The sequence below is a fragment of the Sturnus vulgaris genome, chromosome Z, assembly GCF_052056855.1.
Source record: "Sturnus vulgaris isolate bStuVul1 chromosome Z, bStuVul1.hap1, whole genome shotgun sequence".
Lineage (NCBI taxonomy): Eukaryota > Metazoa > Chordata > Aves > Passeriformes > Sturnidae > Sturnus > Sturnus vulgaris.
The window spans coordinates 12,101,540-12,125,917 of NC_142283.1; the positions used below are offsets into that span (position 1 = coordinate 12,101,540).

At 38.2% G+C, this 24,378-nt stretch overlaps 1 protein-coding gene across 3 annotated transcripts in view; it reads right to left on the reverse strand.

The window, feature by feature from the left end:
* The window catches only part of APC (APC regulator of Wnt signaling pathway), a 93,724-nt gene that overhangs the window by 51,293 nt on the left and 18,053 nt on the right, over window positions 1–24,378 (reverse strand). For 2 of the 3 annotated variants that reach the window (XM_014892042.2, XM_014892041.2), the window contains exons 1-2: window positions 20,710–20,774; window positions 9,602–9,754 (exon numbers count right to left, since the gene is read on the reverse strand). In XM_014892042.2, the coding sequence (XP_014747528.2) occupies window positions 9,602–9,736 (135 nt within the window). In that variant the 5' untranslated portion in view covers window positions 9,737–9,754; window positions 20,710–20,774. Of the gene's footprint in view, window positions 1–9,601; window positions 9,755–20,709; window positions 20,775–24,378 lie in introns of those variants that run through there. The other variant, XM_088156104.1, reaches the window with a different exon arrangement.

Sequence of the window (24,378 nt, forward strand, 5' to 3'; positions counted from 1 at the left end):
AGATCTAACCATTGTGGATCCAACGATAGCATTATCTACCATGCTATCAGTTTAATTCCCTGTGTCACTCTCCTGATGTGAGTCCCCTTCATATGCCTTCAGAAGAACATCACCCCTTCTGAAAGGCTGGAGCGCATGGGGCACAAAAAACTACAAAAAACATTCTGCATACACAAAATCCAACAAAGAGCAAGTGAAATAATTTGAGAATGAAGATGCAGGCTCACATTAGAGAGAAAAAATAAATTAAAAGAACATATAATGTTTCCTGTGATTACTGTTTTCCCTTGCAAGACTTCAAAAGTTCAAGTGCTTAGGTGCCGGGTAAGGATGTATTGAAATTAAATTAAAACCAGGCAGATATTAAAAGGAAAATACTGGGTGAATTCACACAGCACAAGTTACAGAAACTGAGAATTTAGCACCTATTTCGTAAATATTAACACAGGCATGGAATGCTACTGCTGAATCAATCCCTTTTCTCCCTATTTGTTCACCAAACAATGCATTTGCTAAAATAAAAAAACAAACATAATTTTACCCTCAGACAAGACCAGCTATTATCATGTACAGTAAGGCTGTTCATACAGGCAGTTAAATACAGCAAATATGAAAAAATTAGAAAGCAAGCACGGCTACTCAAAGAAAAAACTAGGTAACCCCATATTCTGCCCATTGTTATGACACTTATGCAGAATGGAATGAATCCAAATCTAAAAGAAGACCCCACAGAGAGCAGGGGCATATGTGCACCTGCTCTGCAAGTGCCTGTGTAGCCAACTCTCTGGAAGGGACCTGACTTTTATAAAAGTTTCCAATGTTCTCCCTTAATAAGCAGGCAAAATGTTTAATTTCTACATCTAGCTGATTCACAACTAACATACTTATTTTTAAAAGCATATTATTTCAGAATACAGAACACAATTCAGTTACCCTAGAAGCAAAATATTTTGTTAGCTTGTACTGAATGCAATTGCATTCTGAGCACTGTTCAGAGTCTGTTCACTGCTGCCCGTGTATCTCACAATTTTCACTTAATTCTCCCCTACCAGCTTGGCTGTCCAAAGACTGTTTCTGATGGGGACTGCAGTGGTGCAATTTCCAGATGGTATGTGACCACTCATAATGAGACCACAGTCATTCAAGGAGACAGTTTAGCTAAGAAATCCAGTTGACAGAAGGTGGAGTTTTAGTTAACTTTTAACAATGAAAAAAAGAAAAAAAAAAGAAAAAAAGAAAATATTTTCTAGGAAAAAATGTTCAATTCTTCCTGTAGACTCAATTTCTATGAAGAAGTAACTTTCAATTAAATACTTCACTCATTACGCAGCACTATACGCCTGAAAACATGGATTTAAAATTTTCTTTTGGAGAAGTAAATTAGAAAATAACACTATGTTACATGAGTATATATTTTCATCCATCCTGGGAGCATTGAGCACGCTGACTTTGGAAAGTTTTTTGTTGAATAGGTAAAATTGCATTACAGGATGTAGCGATCAACTGGCAAAATCAGGATGGCATCATCTGCCTAAAAACTGTCACTTTCTTAATATTTCAATCTGTAAACCCAAATAAAATACCTTTTTTTTGTTTTTTAAGCCTAAATTTGAGCAACAGTAAAAATAAACTCAATTGTGCTAATTACTAAGGGGTATTTTTGTAGTTTACCTCAAACAAAAAGTTTGCTATTGCTACACGCAAAGACCAGATCTGGTGGTCAAATTCTCTGCAACTGATACAAACATGAATTGCACATACATTTTATTAATTTATGTTTTTAATTTATTGATTCCCTCACATAGCTTCGCTCTCAAAAGCAGGAAACTTATTACACAAACTCCTCACTTGTTACTGCATCTTTAGCTGCTCTTGAAAGCACTTCCAAATCCTTCTGCGTTTCCATTTATTGAAGGCTGGAATTTATTGAAGGCTGCTTAATGCTCTTCAAAAGGAAACAACAAAATCCAGTGAGGTATCAGTGAGGTATCAGAGAAATCAAAACAAAGCACCTCCTGTGAGCCAGACAGTGTACAGATCAAAACATGCTTCTCTAAATTCTAAGTTTAGAGAAGAAAAACAAACTCTGTTAAGACAGCAGAGCCTGCAGTACCATATAAACAACTCCTAAGAACCAGGAGTACAAAAGTGTTAAAAAACCCCAAGCCCTTTAACTCCGGCCAGAATGCTGAAAAATCAGAAAGACAAAATAGAGTTGATTCATTAGAGTTGGTTGGAATTTGCAAGGAAATAATGCCAGGACAAGGGCAGATTTAACACGGGCACCACTTTCTGAGGTACATTCCTTGCATATCAATGAGCAAATGAACAGTGTACTATAAGGTTCTCATCACTTGGTGACACAAAGGCTAATTAAGGAGGGAAAATTTATGTTCAACTGCTTCAAGTACTAAGTGAAAAAAAGAAATTTCTTTCACTACAGTCTGTATCCAGGTAAAGAGGATTTTTCTCCAAAGAGCTGTAAGTCAGGCGTGCACAGACAGACCTAGGATGATAGGAAACAAATAAATGCTACAACTGAAGGATGCAGTAAAAGTGGTTACTTGTCTGGAACCTCACAGCAACACAGTACTGACATAACAGGATGACCACAGAATCACTCAGGCTGGGAAAAATCTTCAAGATCAGCCATTAAACCCACCACTGGGTTAGTCCTACATGAAACCATATCCCTCAGTGCCACATCTGCATGGCCCTTAAATACATACAAAGATGGTGACTCCACCACTACCCTTGGCAGCCTGTTCCTGGGCTTGACAACTCCTTCAGTGAAGAAATTTTCCATAACATCCAATCTAAACATCTCCTGCACAACTTGAGGCCATTTCTTCTCAGCCTGTTGCTTGTTACTTGGGAGAAGGGACCTACCCCCAACTCACCACAACCTTCTGTCAGGAAGTCGTATAGAGAGAGAAGGTCCCCCATAGGCCTCATTTTATCCAGGCTGAGCCTCCCCAGCTGCTCCTCATACAACTTGTGCTCTAGACAAGAATCAAGAACAGAATCAAGAGCAAACACCATCCCTAACACTGAGAAAGACCAAACATCTTTCCAAATCAACCTCCTTCCTCTCCAACAGCAGGAACCTAGTGAGGATACATGAACAAAAACTACCGTTCATTTCTCTTGTATGTCGTCTCCCCAGATTCCCTCTGGTCTTGACTTGCAGACTTCCTGAAACCACATCTCCAGTAGTTCTACCTCCCATGGCAAACACATGATACAAAACACAAGCTTTGTTCAGTTTTCCACTGTCTATCTCACAGTGTTATTTAATATCCTTAGATCTAGTATTCATGAAAACTACTAATTTCCTAATAACTCTCCTCAAGATCTTATGATCACTGAACACTTATGATCTCTTATTAGAGCTCGTCTTCTTCCCATCCTGTCTCTTTCCTTTGCCCATGTCTTCACCTGAAAAGTCACATTTCATTCAATCATGTCACTTAAGGAAGATTTTCAGATCACTCAATTTTTTTGGCACCTAATATAACGAATTCTACTAAATCTTTCCTGAGGAGGTTCATCAGAACAGAATATTCATCTTCTGGATCAGCATGTATTCATCCTGACACAGTTATAACTGTTTTGTTTCCCTATTTATGCCCAGTAATTCCCAATATCAGACTAACTTTGTGAATCCAAAGTAAGCACTAACCTGACACTACATGGAAAGGCCCTTTTATTTTTCAGGTATTTAGAGTATCTGTAATACCTCTTTCTATGCTGTTGCCATATTAATTCAGTCCTCAGTGCACATAAAGTTAGGGCTCTTTTCTAGAACCCATGTCTTCTACGCTTTTGACCATGGAATTGTATTTGCCACAAATTCAATTCACTTACTCAATACCAGAAGATTCTTTTGCAACTGTTCACACTCCTGTGTTCATTTTACCACCATGAAAATCATCAGTCAAACTCTTCTAATCTCACTTTTTTTTCCAGATGACTTAAGACTATGTTGAAAAGAAATATAGATAATGGAAGAAATCTCACTGAGGTTTCTAAAGTAAAGACTATTTATTCTGCACTTAATTTTCTACCTTTAAGTTGAATAACCATCAAAGAACCAAGAACCTTAAAACTCCAGACAGGGCCACTGAGATGTTCTCAGCAGAGCAGAAAAATATCCTCAACTTCTCTATGATCAGCTATCGAGGAGATATCACAAGACTGGTTTTGGCCCATGAAGCAACTATAAGCCACTATATCTGACTTGACCTCTTAGCAGAAATAACAACACAACAGATAACTCAGAGCAGACAGAAGTCAGGATCTGGATTCCAGTTCTGGATATAATGCCAATATTCTAATGTGCAACCAGATGCACTACGAAATGTGTATTGCACTACATTTAGGATTCAAATAAAACATCTCAGGTTATACTACAGTTTAGTTACTACGTGTAGCCTACTCACTAACAGCAATTCCAGATCAAATATATATTTTTTAACATTCTGTTCTGAATAGTTTGCTTTCATAGCTTAATGTAATTTTTCAGTTGTGTTCTTCTATATATACCTTAGCAAAACAATTCACTCTGCCAACCAAAAATCTTTTCTCTGAAGATAAAATGAAAAAAAGGAAAAGGCAGGATGTAGCTAAAAACACTCTCCTTTTGCACAAAGATGGAAAAGTGATGTTATTGGACACAGTAAATATCCTCAGCAAAATATGTAATTTCTGGTACCTTAGAAGAAAAACTGTTGCTAGATTTCTGAAGGTGATATTGCACATCTGGGTATCTGTCAAATATATTCATCTACCACCTACTTGAGGAAGCAGACATAGACACATGGACACTGCATGTACATATAGCACATGACAATATTTTAAGCAGTGGGTATCAGAGGTCTCCATAAAATATGTTGGGCTTCAAATTCTAATTTGCAAGCACATAGCTTACGGTAACACACTGAACCAAAAATTGCTGTGCCAATCACAGTATCTCCAATACCTCTGTGCTTTACAAGAATCAATGAACACTGATGATCAGAGACAGCTGATCAGAACGAAAGAGGTTTTCGAAGTTAAGTATCAAGAAGTAATGGCTAAGCAGACTGTAAGGCTGAGTGTGGTTTGTCAGTTTAAAAGAAAATGGGATCACCTGCTTACCTGATCAGGGAGACATCTGACAAGAGCAGTTACTCAGTCCTTAAGAGAGAATTGCTCAGTAGACATGTAAAAGGAAACCTTAAATTTAGTCAGGAGGCATAATGGGGACAAATAGTATCTGAAATCTTACTCCTAAAAGGGGTGTGATTAAGTCACAAGTATACCTGATGTAAAGGATCAGCACTTCTAATTTTTTTTTTTTTAACTCTTATGATTTATAAAAGTGCAGCTTCCATGTCAAAACAGTGAAAGACAGTTAAGTTAGTTTCTGGAACATTCTGAGCATCTATCTTCTCTTTTTTATAGACAAACAGGCTAACCAGGTCCAATCTGCAATCAGCACATTTTCCAGAGTCCCTCTTCTTAAAATGAGAAAAAAAGTCACTGTAGCCGCTAAATTGCTAACTTGCTGGTCAATCTGCTATTCCTGATAAGGATTTTTATATTCATTCTTTCCAACAGTCATAAAAAGATAAAAATGGGAAGTTGAATTTGCAGATAAAATGAAATGCAACTTAATCATATCTGAACATAAAAGTGCACTGTAGTTCTAATACAATATCAGCCTTTTCACAATTTTTTCAAAGCCATCAAGACAGAAGAGGAAAACCAGGCATCATGGCACCTTCTTTAGCATTGTTTTTTACCTTTAAATTCTGCTAATTTGAGTATTAATTCATCAACACCCCAAAGTATGCACAACACTGAAAAAAATCTGGGATATTATACTCTAAAGACTTAATATTCCTTTTGCTATCACATTAAATTACCGCAGCTTAGTATTTTACAAAGGCATTCAAAATAAAAATCCTCAAAATAAAAGTTTGTTCTTGCTTTTTTATTTAATGAAAATATATTTCAATCCAACAAAATAGCATCACAAGTTTTACTGCCCAACTGTCTCATTAGCAGAAAAAACTCACGAACGCCATCAATGTAAAAAAGTATCACTCTCTGGATGTGTAATGGATGTGATAGTAACGAGCTCTCTAGGATTGTCTTTTGAACATTAATTCCTTAAAACACGTAAACTAAATGAAAACAAAAAAACCCCACAGCAAATTATTAAAACTAAAACGTTTATATAAAGAAAATGATCTGCCTAAACACCACTCTCCACAACACATGAATGAACTCATGATTTTCTGAGAACAGTTTCACCACTACTATGTTTCTTTATAGTGTATATCTATCTGGTTAGAACACTTCTCCAAAAAAATCAACAAATTTGAATCACTTCTAGAGACAGTCTTTCTATTTTATTTTTGAGATATGTGTACACAGTACAGAAGACACTGCATAAACTGAAAAGTCATATGTAGAATAAAATTTTAAGTGCACTATATAAAAATAAGATAATGTTTTGCTCACAGAGCACCACATATACTCAAAACAGCTTTCTTACACATGATATCATGAATTATTGATTTACTGTAAAATCAAAGTATTCAGTGAGCGTGGAAATCAAGTATGTCACTCACATGTAAGATGTCACTCTTATGTAATTTCTAGAGTTCTGGATGTTAAGGTAAACACACCTGTTTCCCCCCAGATTTTATATGGGGAAAAATGCTGATATTCATTAGCTATGACATTATAAATAAATAAATAAACGAACAAATAAATAGCATCCTTAAAGATGAGAATACTTGTCTGCTACAAGAACCAGGCAGGAAAATCTCACAAAAAGTCTTCTACAAATGTGGTATAGCTGATATTGGATTACTTCTTGTCTCTCCATGAATTTTACGGGTTTTGAATTCATATAAAACTGCTCATATTTTTCTAAATTTGTCCACAGTCTGTGTTTTATGCAGTTACTCTTACATCTAGACATTAACACCACTTTTCTTTATTTATGGGCCAACATTGTTATTTCATTGACCATCAAACAGCATATTTGTTAATTTAGAGAGAATGTTTTATCATACCAAACTGCTGTATTTCATCTGACAGTAAGCCAATAAAAACAACTGAATTTCCCAAGTTAGTCATAATACTCTGAGGGATTTCTTTTGTTTGAACAGTTAATCCCTAGGACAACACAAATTAAAAAACAAAGTGGAGATTGTTTTACTGATCATTTTGACACCCCCCATTATCACATTTTACTCTGTTTAGCCATCATATTGTTTCCTGGACAGCAAATGGAGTTTTCAGTTTTCAATAAGAGATTTAGCTTTAAACAGGAAGCATTCAGACATAGTTCTTATATAGGTCAGTAGTAGTTTATAATAAATACATGTGCAAGATGAGCTCATGTTAAGCTTTTAATTCCCTTACAATTCTGAAATGAAGAGATTATAAAGATGGGGCACACTTACACAACGTTTTAACACTGTTACTTCCCACATAAAATTCCTTCAATATTGTCCTCAAAATGCCCTTCCTAACGACTGCCCTTCACAACTGATTGAAGAATATAAGGAAATGAGGAGACAGACAGAGCAACAGTCCAAAGAATCACTGTGAGATGTCCCTGCACTGGGCCACAGACCAAAATTCACATTGCAAGTATAGGGACGTTTGCCATGGAACCACAGCTTGTTTTCCCCACTGCTGCTCCCCTTCTTCCGCTAATCTCCGGGATTTTACTCAGCAGGACAGGTTACAAGGACTTTGTGACACTTCTGTGCTCCCAAAAGATCATTTTTTCCAAGGCATTCAGGAATTTTTTTGACTGCATATACGGTAGCCAAAGGGCTTCCAATCCTGACTGCTCTGGCTCTGCTAATGACTTTGCTTGTAATTATCCATAATTACAGCACTGGAACCATACAATCCCTGCAGTTTCTTTCAGTGCAAAAATAGCCAACACATACTTTCTACAAAAGCCTCCAAAGCAAAACTAAAATTATCTTCCAATCTGAGAGAATCCAGCAATGATCCCCATCAAACTTCACCCACAGACCCCAATCTGACCCCAAGATGATTCCCATACCATTTTTCAGGTTCCAGTCAAATTAAAAATATGCTGTGACCCTTTCCAAAGAAAAGGGTCTGAAAAAAGCAAGAGAAAGACATGACTTTTTGGTTCAGGTGCAGAAGCAAATACACCTGAGGAATGAACCTATGATTTCCTAATAGAACATGGTTCAAAAAAGAAAAGAAAAAAAAAGACATCTCATTAATCTGAACAATCTCTTCTCCACCCAAACCCCAAAGTGAAAAGAAACATACTGAGTTTGGTATTTGAGTTGGAGGGTTTTTTTACTGACAAATTTGTTGTAATTTCATCTTAAGAAAAATAATATAAATGACAGAACTAGTTATCAGACACATAACTCAGCAAATAAACATTTTTTCTGCAGCTGCTAATGACATCCATTTCATGTAGCTGGTGTAAAGGACTACAATTTCCTTCTAATTTAGGTAACAAAGCCATTTCCATTTTACCCTGCAATACAAGGATTAAATGTATCTGAAATAGCTATACTTTTTTCAAGTGGTGTAATCAGTGTTTCAGAAAGTAGAAGAAATTTTCTTCTTACAGTGAATATACAGTCTACATGCTGGAGGAGAAGAAAATTGAGTTAAAATATTTTTCATTGCTATATTAATCAAATTATCATATTTTAAAAATTAAAGATTGGTTGTAAAGGAAGAGTAAGTCTGTCATAAGAAGACTGGGAATCAAGGAGATGGAGAAAAAAATGTTGTTTAATATTTAGAATATGACCACCCTATACAGGAGTATACTCAGAAATACCAACAATTTCCAAACCCTTCTAACTGAGGTAACAAAAGCAGACTGATTTTGCTGGCTGCTAGCAAAAGTAAGCAGGATTTGTCAGCTTAGGAAGAGCATTAATGCAGCTCTAAGGCTTGCAAAATTCTGCCTTGGTCAGTATCACGAATGGCACAGATGCAGCTGACGGTGCATCTTCCTACTGATTAAATGCCCTCTAAATTCCACTTGAGTATAGTGTTTGCTCTTGGATAGGTAGCTCATGAAGGCCTGCATTTAGCCAACAAACACCAGCAGGAACACATCTGGCTGAATTTTTAAAGTATTAATTTAGACTTTGGGAGAGATTGGAGAACTTGTGTTTTTATGTTAAAAGGAACTTGTCCTGTTGAGACCTTAAATATTGTAATTATAGGAAACATCCCAATTTTTAAAATTATCTGAAAACACTGAAATCACTAGCGTTTCCCATGTTTTCAGGAGCTGAACAATACTTGCTTTGTCAAACTTGGTCAGCAGTCTGTGGACTTCCTGCTGGGAAGTACAGCTGTGTTAAAATGGTAGTGCTTATCACAGCACACTGGAAGCTGTTTCTAAAAAACAGTTTTGAAATGAAGAAATAATAATAAAGAAATGTAGCTTTGATAGCTTTTTCTTTATAAAGCCTTGACTTCCACAGCAATCTAAAAGTGCACAGAAGTCTATGAGTGATTCCCAGTCCATGACACAGAGGGCAGTGACAGAAACCCCACACAGACACAGAGCTTGCAATACCTTCATAGTGGACGCCTCGGTTTCCAGTTTTGTGAGGTGATTTGAGTTATCCTCTAACTCTTGCCGAAGGTTGGAGTTCTCCATCTTTAATGCCTCAACTTGCTTTAACAATTGATCATATGAAGCTGCGGCCATCCTGGGCTACCCTCAGCCCTTAAAAAAGTAAGAGAAAACATTAAATTTAAGCAGTTTAGAAAAAAACCCTTTACTACCCTTTACTACTATCTAACCACAAAAATCATTTCTCTCTCTCATTTACCACATTACTTTCCAAACATTTAATTTAAATCCATTGCACCAAACTGTTAATGATTAGAACTAACGCCAGATCAAGACACTTTTTTTCTATGGACTTCCATTTGGTATACATGATTAAGGAAAGGAAAAGAAGTTCATTGTCAATTGCAACACATATTAGAGGAAGCTAGAATACATGAAACAAAATCACTGCATCACACAAAAGCACCTTTACTATTGGCACTTCAGTTTCAACATGGAGAAATTGGAGTTAACAGAACATATATAGTCATTTTTTGATAGAGAACAAATATCTTCACATATACGTAAAGGATGTTGACTGCCTACTTATTTTAGGAAATGAATGGTAGTCACAGATGCTCCACGTTCCTAGGAATAGCACACACTCTAAGAGTGATGCTATATGAAAAGAAAGAAGCAAATATTGGGAATTTTGACTTAAAAAACTCCACATCATCAAATGTAGTAAATACGTAGATATTTTGCAAATATATCCTTCAAGGCACAAACTTAAAACCAATTTCTTTCACACAAAGTGGTCATAAGTCTTAGGTTGCAATACAGGATGTGACTAGGAGTATGTATTCTATCACCATCTGCTGAAACCAGGTGGGGCAGTGATCCTTATCCCTGTGGGAGATATCCTCTGCTAATGGGCCATCTGTTAAGATGAGGTGGGACAGTCATCTTTATCTTTTCTACAACCCATCCTCCAGGAAGATATTGGCTGTTAATGGGCCATTGAGTCCCACTGCATGACTGATAAAATTACATCATCCCATTGGGAGAAGCTCCACCCAGGGGGAGGAGCCACAAGTGTCCCACCTAGATAAAAAAGATAAAAACTGAGATTTGGAACATCAGAGCAGCCTTTTTCCACTGGATCCCAGAGGAAAACTGGACTTTTCCACATCACCACTGGACCTTCAGAGGAAAACTGCACCCTTCTACAGGATCACTGCTTCAACTGAACCACATCTGTCACTCGAGGAGAACTGCAGCCACCATTTAATGGGACTGCTACCAACACCCTGACTGACGGGGTGTCAGGTTGTATTCTGACTCTGTCAGTGGTTTTTTGGGTTTGTTCTCTGTAATACCATATTTCTATTTTAATTTTCCTAGTAAAGAGCTGTTATTCCTATGCCCATATCTTTGCCTGAGAGCCCCTTAATTTCAAAATTACAGTAATTTGGAGGGAGGGGGTTTACATTCTCATTTTAAAAAGAGGCTCCTGCCTTTATTGGCAGACACCTGTCTTTCAAACCAAGACATCATACTACACAGTTTGACTTAAAGATGAAAGGCTACTCTTGATATTAAGGCATCCCATACTGCTTTGAGTAAAACTGTAAGACAGTCCCAGAATACCAGCATAACTACTCAGCTGTTTTAAGGGAGAAAGAAACAAATACCTCAATTTCAATTATAAATTACAAATTGTTCCCCACTTTTCAAACCAAAAGCTGGCAGAGTTGTTAATCTAACGAGTTAACTAAGACATGGCTAATGAATGTTTGATGCTCTTTAGAATTAATGCTATCAGTTTCTTCAACCATTCCAGAGGAAAAAAGGAAGCCTAGCACTTCACATAACACAAGTTACCCTTCCAATGACATTGCAGACATTTCCTAAGTATGTGACCTGTAAGTAACACAGAGGAAAGAAAATTTTAAAAAACTTACAGGGCAATATTCCCTTTCATCATTACTGCAGTTACTTCGGAAAAGATGAAACAATTAAAAGCTGTTATTTAGCATTTTCATTGTAACCTCTGACCCAACTTTGACCTTACTGCTAGTATAAACCCTTATAAAATCAAGTTTCCTCTTCCCAATGAAAGTCAGTTGAATTATCCAGTCAACTAAAAATTAGGTAAAATTATTCAAAAACGTTTTAGTTCTTCAGTACAAATTTTGAAAATTGTGTTTAACCTTTCTAAATTTAAACTGAACAAAATGTAAAGAAAAGAGTATACCACTGAAGACAGGAACAATTACAAAAGCTGTTTTGCATTTCATATGACTGGTTTATTTCCTTTCCAAGCATCTGCCACCAACAAACACAAGAGAAGGAAGACACCTGCCACTTAGGAAATCGTGACTTCCATGAATGAAAAGAATCTGTAACATTCATTTTTCAAAATTTGCTCATGCTTTACTGAAGACCTAATTTTCTGAGAAACAAGGGCAATCTGAAATAACTACTCTACAATGTGAATTCTGGGATTTTACTATCAGGCTGTTTCACCTAAAGTCTTGTCAAAGAGAGTTATAACAAAAACAAAACACACAGATACTAAAAAATCAGTAAGGGCAGACTGCCTCTGTTTCATTTCACATGTGCTTTTATCTATTAACAATTTCCATCATTATTATTATTAAGAAAATTAATAGCTATGGTTCACATTTCAGAACACACTGCATGCACAAGCCCAAGGCAAGACAGACAGAAGTGAAGAAGAATGAAAACTTTTTCCCATTATTTGTCATGAGTTAGCACTATATAGTACTATTAATAGAATGTTTTTACTGAAGTCTATCAGTAAAATATATCACATTTATTCATCTATAAATGATTTACAGGAGCTTCTCTGTGCCATGTAGGACATGCATTTTGTTTCTAAACAATATTTTTTTCTCATTGCTATAATTCATTACGAATATCAAAGGACAAGTAGTAACAAAAAAGTATCCAGTTTTTCCACTTCCTGTCCATTTTCAACTCACAGATTTGAAATTTAGAACAATCAGCCTCATTAACAAGATGTACACACACAACAAAGGAAATGGAGAAAAATGGATGAGAGGAGGAGCCATGGTAGAAATACATGTATTGCATAGCTCTGGTATTTTATATGCGTAACAAACATACAAACATAGATATATTTCTGCTAAATTATTAAGGATCCTGAAGGGGAGATTTGGTTTGGCTTTACACTCTTCTGATGTAAGTTCCTAAACTTCCTTTATTCTCATAACATGAAAGTAGGACATCACCACTAAGAGATAGTATCCTACCTCAGACTAGGAGTCACTTCCTGATTTTCCAGTGTCAAGCTTTGTGGGTTTTCAGATAAAAAAATGAAATAAGTTAGCTGATTACCACAACGGGGGGAACCCAAAACTTTTTTTTTCCTGCTAAAGACATGCCCAAAGGAAGCAACACTGTCACCACAGTTGCAACACAGATGAACAGAAAAGCTCTACACAGGTAAGAAACAGTACAAAGACATCAAGACAACACAGGGCAGTGCTGAAAGCCAAATTACTGGGCTGAAGACAGGCTGTCAGCAAAGTTCCCCCAAAACTAGACTGTGACAGACATTTTAAAATATTTTGTTATTGACTTTGGCACAAGAAGTAGCATCAAAACTTGCTCCCCTGAATTCAAGAGGTTGCACAAGGTCAGAGGACTCCACATCAGGCACAATGAATTTGATGAACTGAGAAATAAAGCAGTAGAAACAGAGTGGAATTGCAAAGCATAGCGACACAGGGTCACTCACAAAGGAGGCTCAACCTGGAGCAGTGAAGCGTCTCAGCAGCCACCCTGCAGGGCACTGTGTGCTGCCAATCAGACTGGCACAAGGAGAACAAACATGATCCCCAGAGTTATCAAATCATTCTACAAAGAGGTGGCTAAGAAAAGTGAATTGAAGTGGGTGCAGGGAAAGATGTGAAGTGATCAGGGGATGGGAGAGTATCTCAGAAGAGATTAGCCAAGCAAGTCTTGGCTGCCTCAGCACATCAAAGGCTGGAATGACACAGCCATACTTTGTTATTGTGGAAGGGAAAACACTGAAGAGGAAGAACAGTATTTATGTTAAAACACAATACCAACACAGAAAAAATGGGTATAAATCGGACAATTATCAACCCAGGCTGGCAACATCAATTAGGACTTGTAGCTCAGAGGAATCCTTGCCAAGCATACTATACAAGAAGGAGCCAGACTTCACGGCTCAAGAAATCCAATCTTGTATTCCTAAACGTCAATACAGACAAATGCTGTACTGTCTTTTGGTATGTCCAAGATACTTTCTTCTTCTTCTAAAATAATGCAATGTCAAAGTATTTCCAAAAAGACACCATTATTTAATTTTAAAACACGGAAAACTGACAAAGGTAATGTATGACCACAAAGCAGCTTAGGCTTTCTGATGCTGTCTCATCTCTCAGGCATGTGATCTGTAGAGTGAAATCACAGGGCTCCATTACACATAAGCTGTTTCATGTATGAGATAAGCACTTCAAAATTAAAATCTGCCTCTCTTCTGAAAATATGTTTTTACCAACTTCCTCAAACTTGACACATCAGATCAGAATTCAGGTCCCAAAACAATCCCTGGATTTATGCTCTGAGTAAAAAATAATTACTTATAAATAAAAAATATTTTATAAATTACGTATTATAGGTTTTCTAAACACAGAACCGTCTGCATAAAGAGAAACTGACTGCACTACCTCATCCCCCTTATTGAAGTTTCTCAGTGGTTAACTTACTTGAGGAAAGAGTTAAGCTCTGGACCCTCTTGGCCAGACAGATTTCCTAGCCACCCCCCACCTCATCAGGAGCAGAATTAACCAGCCCAAGGTAAAAAAGAAATATCTTAGACACAGCCCACTAGTCTGAAGCTCTACCACTGGACACGCAAATATATTCAACACCACTAGTGTCAGAATCAGCTGGATCAAGAATAAACAGCTCTTCTTCCCCCCTGTAGGAAACCACTAGAGAGAAGGGAAGAACTCTGACCTCCAGAATCCATTTCACATTTCACCCAGCCCAAGGGAAAACACGAATGCAACATAACCCACCTTTGTGAAATTCACTATTATGCTCCAAATCAAGCTCCCTTTTACACTCTTAACTGCATTGTTTCTTCACCAAGTGGTCATCAAAGACAAGAACAGATCCTGAGTTCTCTAAATTTAATCAAAAAATAACTGTCTTGGAATACAGAAACTTTGAAATTCAATACCCTCATGTAAGAGACATCCAAAATCTAGCTGTGCTACTTCCCTGACCCATATTTCTCATCATTAAGAAGCTTCTTCTCCATCTCCTATCAAAGTAAGGTGAAATTGTGACAAGAAATTTCACGCTTTACTGAATCAGCACTTTGCATGAATATATATATCAAAGAGGAATTTCAAGCCGGATAGAACCGTTTTATGCACTAAAATCAAAATTAATGAGAAGCCTAAATTTATGCAAACATACTGTTAAGATTTAGATATGCATTTTCCTATATTAAGAAAACTGTACCAGTAGCCACTGCCCAGACAGGAATTTACATGCACCCATTTTGATCTCAAATCCCAAGTGATAGGAAAAAAATGTAATGTTGCCTGAAAACTTAGAATTTCTTAACTGATCAGAGCCTTCTTCTTTGAAATCAGCAAGCGTATAGACTCAATATGTCCTGAAGAGGTTCTACTTAAGAACTCCAAAAATTTGTCATATATTAAATCTCATTATAAAAATATTTCAAACTCCCATTATTGCTTTTATCCATAAAATCTATCAATACTACCATCACATTCTACTACCACCAAAAAGCAGATTAACTCCTCTGTAACTCAGATCCTGCACGATGTTGTTTACGTTCTTAATGTAAGAAATTTAACTCTACCTGTAGATACAATGTATCAACATTCCTATATATATTTTGATATTTTCATCTTTGTATCCAAACTTTGATTTTTTTTTTTGTATCTACATTTAAATATTGATTGTCCAAATTAATATCTAAAATATAATTTAGTAAGGCTAGGAAGGACCATCAACTCTGATTTCTTTCTACATTCACAAATTCTATGCAACTCTTCAGTCTGGAGCCCAGTATCTCATACTTTTTATTCTTTACCATTCTGTCAATTTTTGTCATTCATGTATGGGAATGTGTCTAACTGGGAATCGTTTCTTCAAGGGCACTCTACACTGAATTCAGGGAGGAAATGGTAATACTGTCATGACATTTTTCCAATTAATTTCTCTACACCATCTTTAAAAACAGATTATTTTTAAGCAGTAGGCCTAGGGGTTGTGACTTGCAGTGGTTCTGCTTAGTGGTGGGGTGGCTGGGAGGGCTGTGCCGGTGCCTCCCCAGCTGTCTGCCCCACCCATCTCCGCATGGTCCCCACCCAGGGAAGAGGTGAAGGGCTCAGCTGCTCAAGTGGCAGCTGCTAAACCACTGCAGATTACTGCCCGACTGCCAAGGTAATCTGAAATAGGTATCAGTTTAAGCTTACTGTGCTAGGTCATTAGCCACGATGCTTCAGCAGCTGTTGCACAGCTATTTCCAAAAGAGGGGAAAGACTGACAAGCAGGGGCAAAAGATCCAGCACAGCTGTTCCAAGGTAAGTGAGCTCCTGAAGTGGACCACTTTCATGCAGCTTCCTTGTCTATACACTCAGAACTGTGTGGGGGTTTTGCTGCTCTTATTTTGAACATATCAAACCATGTCAATTTGCATTAGCTCAATTTCTCTGTTGACTGAATCCTGTATTGAATTTTCCATTATTTTGTTTGAAGCTCACCTTCAGGTTTTCAGCTCCGGCAAAATACAAACACTCCAAGAGCTATGTTCAAAAACTTATCAAAAATGAGTATCACTGTGTCAGAGATCGTATCATCCATTTCAGTTTGGGCAGGCTTTCAAGGTTTGCCAATCCAAAAATGTTTAGCCTTCACTGGCATTGTTTAATTTTCTCCTTCCCTACTCACTGAAAAATACTTCACTGGACTCAAATCATAAAACCCCATTATCCTGATTCTCTCCAAACAGCAGAAAAAATATTTCTGCCTTCTCCAGCATCACACTGAAAAACTGTTATTTCCATCTGGTGATAAGTTCATCCTTTACTATAACGGCCTTTGTTGCCAGCATATTTGATCTTCCTATCCCCACCCGAATTTAAGAACAATCCCCAGAACTTCAAGTCAGAAGTAGCAGAAAGGGATGCCATTTTGTTTCGGTTCTCTTCACTGGGCAATGTGGGCACAAAAATATAATGAGCTGTCTGGATGTGGCTTTGAATGTGGTTAGAGACAACTAAGAAAATAGCCCAGAATGAGAATAACCTATGAATGGGGCAGCAGATCTTTTCATGTTCTCATTCGCTTCGCTTCAGCACCCTTTGGTGATCAGAGATGGAAGAAGAAGTATAAAAAAACAATCATCACAGAAAACTGCTCTTCATCCATCTTCTTTTAGCAACAAGGGCTTTGATAACAGAAAATTAATTGCAAGTTATATAACACTACTCATTTTAATAAATTTGAAAAGAACAACATTGAAACAAATTGAGAACAAATCATACCAAATTATAATCTCTAGATTACGCATATTGTGGCTTCCTGGGGTTTTCAACTACGTAAAAAAAAAGGTAAAGGCCAGATGAAGAGCTGTTACTGTTTTAGCTATCCTAACACAATCTGTGAAAGCGTTAGTCCCTTTAAAAGAAGACCACACAATTTTCTCTAAACTTCAGTTGCATGACAAAGATTTTCTTTTTAGGTTTTCTATCCACTTCTGCATGAAGGCTATATTTTGTGGAGAGCAGACTAAAGCATTCAAAGATTACTATACTTGACCTTCTGAACTGTACCTTTTGAGTGTGGACAGGGTAAAGACTTGGTTTTTGTGTTTAATTCTTTCAGAAATTAATTCATAACTTGGCAAAAGCTTTCAATCTATCATTATATTTTGAGATACCACTGTAAATTCAATACCTGGCCTGTACTCACCACTCATGAACAGAAGCATCATCTGTTCATCTTAACCAAAAGTGATAAGTGATGCATGTTCTCAGCATTCCGTAGAAGACTGAGGAGAAGGAATGCGAACATCATGGTCTGAACTCTTCTGCGCTTCATTACATGTCAAGAATGATAAAGGTCAAGTGTGTGTTTGTGTGAAAAACAGAAATAATTTAATGTTTGGAATTTCACTAAAGAATGCTAACAATGAAAAGAAAATCTTATTAATACAAAAAGAGCAAAATCAAGAAGTCATATGTTTCAGGTTATGAACTGTCAAGTTCAGCTTCTTTACACTGTCAAGAAAATTCCCACTTCTTCCTTTATAATTTTGGGTTGGGAAGTTCCTTAGCTGGTTAGTCACGCTGTATTCAGAATATGACTGTGAAAATTTGAAACATGATTTGCATTTAAATACTATATTGAACACAAACCACTCCAGACATCATATGAATCATAACTTACATTGGATCAGGAATGATTCACAAGCCTGAACACTCACCCTTCAAGATGATCATCTTTGTTATTCACGACTAATTGTGTATGCCCTCACTGCACATGACTTGCTCCTGTTTACTTTTACATTTATTGTAATCTTTAAGGATTCAATTCCAGAAAGTTTAAGCTATTAAAAAGTCTAAGACAAGTATTTCCTTTCCTATTTTACCTGAAAACACAAACTCAAAACAATTAACATGAAACAAATAAGTTGTAATTAAAAACATTATACATACTATAAAAATTTTGATTATATATTACAGAAATAATTTACAATAAATATTTCTCCATCTCGAGTGACCTATCAGGGCCATCTTCAGGGTTCCCTTCAGCACTTTTAAGGACCAAAAGACATTCATTTTGCAGGAAATGTATCAGCACCTGACCACACAGATGCTGCATGAATTTTGGAAAACCATTAGTGGAAACTAGGTCTTTGCTGACAATAATTTACCATCACAGCACACCATAGCAGTATGACCTATTTTAAACAGGATTTTGCCACACTGATAATAAATGAATTTACTGTATGTCATCAACAAACATTTTACTAACTAAATTAAGATGCATATTAAAATCCAATGTAAGAATTTAGAGATTAAGAGAATCAATTGTAGCCACATGCATTTCCAACTTGTGCTGCATTATTCCATGCTGATATAACAACACCATACTGTGACAAGATGTATCAGAACATTTATTTTGCATTTCAGGGATGATGTTTAGGAAAGTCTGCACTCATAAATAACTTATTATACTAAAAAGCGATCTTGTATTCAACTTACCATTTTCAGAATGTGACTTACAGAACTACCACAGTGGTTACACAGAATGATACTATTTAAGAGTGAAAAAGGTACAGGAAGAAACATCACCGTAATAGTCATCATAATAGTCATCATCACTACTGTGCTTTTGTCATAATCTTTCTTTTCAGAAAAAAAAGGGGTGAAAACACCTCTGCATTTCTGTTTCTTCTAACATTTAAGCAATTGTAAAGCAGATTCAAAATGCCAAAGCAGAAATATCTAGTATCACCAATTTACCTTTTGAAACCAGTTATTCCAAAGAGTAAGTCCTCAAGTGATGTTTTAAAATGTAATTATTATCCAAAGCTTCTCTTACTGATAAGACAGGAGACTCATAATTCTAAAAATAATGGTATATATATAAAATGGTTTTGGGGGATGTATAAAACAGGTATTTAAACTGAGATTTTTCTTCATCAAACCTTCTTTTGCGCATGACTGTATTTAACAGAACTGAGAAGGAGAAGAGCATTTTAACAGTTACTTCAAGTCTCCTTAAAAATACAGAAGAGTCTGGTTCCAGGAAATGGCTTTCAGTATACATGCTTATGTGCATTTTCAAAGAACAATAATCTTGGCAAAATACTCATAAAACTATTATCTGCATTAGGTAACAAAAAATTAACCAAACAGTAAAAAGACAGTAGGAAAAAACATTAAGAAGCATTTTCAACAAAACAAACAGCAAAGGATGGAAGAAGCACTTAAAAACAGAAATAGATCTATACTGTGCTATTCACATATTCACTGAAATTTACTGAAAATACTTCCATGCACTACGAAACTGTGTGCTTCTTGCTACGCCATTAAAAGGCATTTTTCAGGGTATGACTCTCCAAATCAAGTAAAAACCGGGCCCTACTGGTCTTCTGAAGAAAATCCTATCAAACCAAAAATGCCCCTTACAGCCCACAAACAAGGTCCTCCATGTACAACAGGAAGAATACTGCTATCTTGACACGAAACCCGAATAGGCCGAAATGATCTGGCAGCATATGTGTCCTCCAAAAATCGCCACACATTTTTACGAAAGCAAGGAGCGCTCTGATAGCAATGACCTAATTACTAGCATAAAAGCTGCGTATCTGACAAAGGGGAAGAAAGGACCCACTGCTTCATACATAATTTATTAAGATTTCCCACAGCATTCAGGTTAAGTCGCGGACCCAAGCACCTCTTTGTGATGTTAAATAAATCTGTGAGAAGTCAGCGGATCCCAGGGCGCGCCGAGGGCGCAGCGCTGCCCCCCGAGCGTTCCCGCCGGCCGCCCACCCGCGCGTTCCCCGCGCTGCGGCAGCGGAGGCGCCGCCGCCGCCCGTCCCTAACAAAGCCGGGCCGGTGCCACCCGCGGGCAGCGCCTCGCCGCCCCTCGAGGGGCACCTCCGCGGCTCTGCCCGCCCCGAGACCCCAGCCCGCCGCCACTCCTCCTCCTCCTCCCGGCCCCGGAGCCCGCGCAGGGGCTCCGCAGGGCTTTGTGCCTCCGGCCGGCGCGGCAGGCTGCGCTCGGTCCCGCCCGTGGCGGCTCCCCGCCGTGCCCGCCCGCCCGTCCCCGCGGCTGCGGGGCTCCCCTCCCCGCCGCGCGACAGCCCTTTCTCGCACCCCAGGTTTTCTTGTTTTTTTTTTCTTTCCGGTATTCGGGAGGATGGGGGGGGGGTGGCGCTTGGTTTTTTTTGTTGTTGTTCTTTAACCCTTGAAATCGCTTCCTCCCCCTCCCTGCCCGTCCCGGGCGCGGCGATCCTCGCCCGCGCGGGAAGCCGCCGCTGCCGCCGCACTCACCCCATGGCCGCGGCCGCCGCGCCTCCATCCCCGCGCCAGCGCCCGGCCCCGCCCGCGCCACCGGCTGTGCCAGCGCCGCGCGCACGGCGCGGCCCCGCGGGTCACGTGCGGCGCAGCCAATGGCGCGCGCGGCCGCCCCCGCCCCGCCCCGGGCGGAGCTCCGCGCGCGGCCCCGGGCGCGGCGCCGGCGCTGCCCGAGCGCCCGGACACCGAAGCCGAAGCCGCGCTGCGCAAATCCGCCCCGGCCGCGCCGCTCCCCGCCGCTGCTGCGGCTCCTCACCGCCTGCCCGAAACGCAGCATCGTACATTCCTCATGCAAAAATGAAACGACGGTCTGCGTGTAGTCGCGTTAAAGCTGCTACAACTCACCTAGAAATAAACGGAGACATTGCTTATTAAAAAGGCAGCAGGAAGCGTGTCCTTCAAGGGCATCTCAGATTTCTCTGCGGTTCAGTAAAACACTGTGTTCATGTGCTTTTCAGGTACCAAGTTGTTACTGCTACTTGGTAACTTAAAATAAGTAGATGTACATTTAAGCTATGTTAAATCAGAACTGTAAGTACCAGTTGGAAGAAATCTAAAGGACAAATGAATTTATGAAACAATTTATGAAACGATTTTATAATCTCCTTTCAGAACTTAATCTCTCTCCAAGGGTAAGGATGTGACAATGTGTTCATGAGGATGACTTAAAACCTCACAGAAACACACTACTAAAATCCAAGAGACAGCAGAAATTAAGCCGTATTTCAACTGTTTGCATTTGTTTTTCACTTTAAAAATCAACAATTATCTATATAACAGGTACTATAGGAATCTTTTAAAAAACTTTGCTATAAAGGTCAGCTTTGCAGAAACAGCACAATATTAAACTTTTTAAATCCCCTAGAATGATTCAAGAATAGATCCATGGGCAGTGCAACTCATCTCAACAAAACAGGGCAATGATAGACATCTGAGAAGGTGCAGGGGTTCCTCACCTAGAGCAGAACAATGCCCTTCCCTGTGGCGTGTTACATATGTTACAATGTGGAGTTATATGTTTATACAAGGGGACATAAGGATAGGTAATTCATTAGAAACATGTATCTTAGTATGCCTTCTTATAATCCTTCATTCTGCCTATATTTTTTTTTAATTTGCATGAGACAAGCAGACATGTAGGACCTCGTGCTTGGGATGAGATTAAATTAAAGGCACTGCAGGCCTGTGCATGCATGCAAGCAATTGCACCACACATTACTTAAACGCTACTAATTTCATTTCAGCTGTTTCCTCATACCTCCTTTTTCCAGTCAGAATTCACACTCAGAAGAGATGCTCTTTACCAGATAACCTTTTATCAAGTATCTTCAGAATTACAATAATGTGTGACACATCATCTGCTACCTTCAGGATAGTTTTGCACAAAATTCTTTCTAACTTCACCACTCAGGCTAACTGTAGATGTTCTGTCACTTCAGCTGTTACGGTAAAACACTTTAAACCAGAGTTAAGTGGCCCATTAGTCAAAGGTGTTGCAGGCTTTATGATATTTTGGTGTAAAGCTTCTATTAATTACAGTAATTGTTGACATCCTATGGTTTATGGTGGTTTATGAGCCACTTGATTCCATTTCACAGAAATGTTCCTCCTCCCTCAGCTGCAACAAATTGTCACAGTACTCTTAAAAGGCTGAAAATTTAGAATCTAACTAGGCATTAGACTTAAAGCCATCTTACTTGATATCTTAGTGACGTACACCACTGCTCCACCCCTCAGAAAAGCAAACCAAAATGCTCCCAGTTGTTATTGTGAAGTTCTCTGATCCTAAAATTCTTTATGTTAATGTAAGTGTACATTCAAATAAATACAGGTACCACTCAACACCTGTGTTATCAGTTGGCAAGTTGTTGCAATAGGAGTTGTAGCTTAATACCAAATCAGGTTGCTCCAGTAATAGTTTTAAACCAGAAGAGTGGCCAGTGTTCAGAAGTGGCAAGAGCCACACAACCTGGAATGACTAAGTGTGCAATGATGACACCAGAAAACCAAAGAAACTAAAAGACTATGTACTTTAAAGCTAAATTCCCCACTTGAAAGTGAAAAACTAAGCTTTGAGAAGTACAGTTAATTTTCTAGAACCTAAAACAGATGTATTAAAGATGGAAGGCTATTTGTATTAATTTACACACACCACAGTGCATTTTCTGCAGCTCTGAAAAACTAACTGTAGTTGCCACTATATGAAAAGATTTTTGCTACTCTTGGTATTGGTTAATCCTTTTTGAGTCTGGGAATCACAATCTGAGCAAATTCACTGCTCTGTAGCCTGAAGTCCCATATTTATTTGCAGAACAAGCAGAAGCAGAAATTCTTTAATACTTTCTGCCAAGATGACAGCTGAGTGGGAGGGAAAAAGCCTTCCCTTCCTCCCTCATAGTAATGCCCATTCTGTTATGATTTCATAAATATGGCAGCTTATGGTCTGTGTCAGTGTCACATGCACTTGCCTCTGCAGTAAAATCCAGCATTAAGTGAAATTCAGTTTAATGAAGAGCATGCTTTGACCCTTCCCATACTGCGTCTTCCAGTGGTGTCAAAACACTGCTACACGGGTGAATATATTCCCTCAAAACTGCTTTCTATGTGCAGCTCTGGATTTTTCTAATAAAACTGATACCAACAAAACATTGTTTGAGGGGAAAAAAAAAGATCAGGCTCGCAGGAAAAAAGAAAGTAATTGCACAGGAAAAAGTCTTTGGACTATGTTTATTTTTGGCTGATTATTTTCTATCTGGCAGATGGAACAAGATGACTTTTTTGTTCTTTGAAAGAAACCATTACCAAGACAGACTTAGCAATACCTGCATGATATTACATAAACCCACCCTTTAAAATCTGTTAGAAGACTCAAATATCTGCATGAATCCATGCAAGCTATCAAATCCAAGGGACAGAATTTTTTAGTATCTAAAGATACCTGTTCAGTTTCAAATTACTTCTATGATTTTGGACAAGATCCCTGCAGCCTACTCAGCCCATCATTCTCAAAGAGTCAGACGGGAATTTGCGTCTAGAAATGGAATTGGCAATATTTTTAATGCAATTTTTGATGCAATCTACGCAGTAAGTGTTTCCCATTGCATTTAAGAATACTTTTTGAGACTAAATAATATTATCACTAACGGTTACAACTCACTACTAAGTAGTGCTAATTAGAATCTCTGAGTAGATTAAGGCCTAATTTTTAAAAAACTTAAGGTACATTCCCCAAAATACCTATTCGCCTCATAAAATCGTGACTACCACAACAGAAATTGCAAGAGGTTTTTTGGTTTTAGAGAGCTAGCTCATAAATGGGACAATTCTCTCAACTGTTGCAACCTCACCCTCTGCAGCAATACTCTTCTCCCTAGAAGCTTTTCACTATTTAATATACTTAAAGTGATTGATATTTCATTATTAGTCATTGAACATGTACAGAACTACCTACCTCAGAAACCCTGAGCAGGGAGTGGTTCGGTAATGAGCTAAATTCTCTCTCTGGTGCCAGGAACTATTTTGGCATTACTTACAAATGTGATACGATAGTAGCTGCTGAGATCTTGCCTTTAGAATTCTCCAGTGCAAGATTTAGGCATTGACTTGTATTTTACTGCACTTTTTAGAAAGGTGGTACTTTACAGA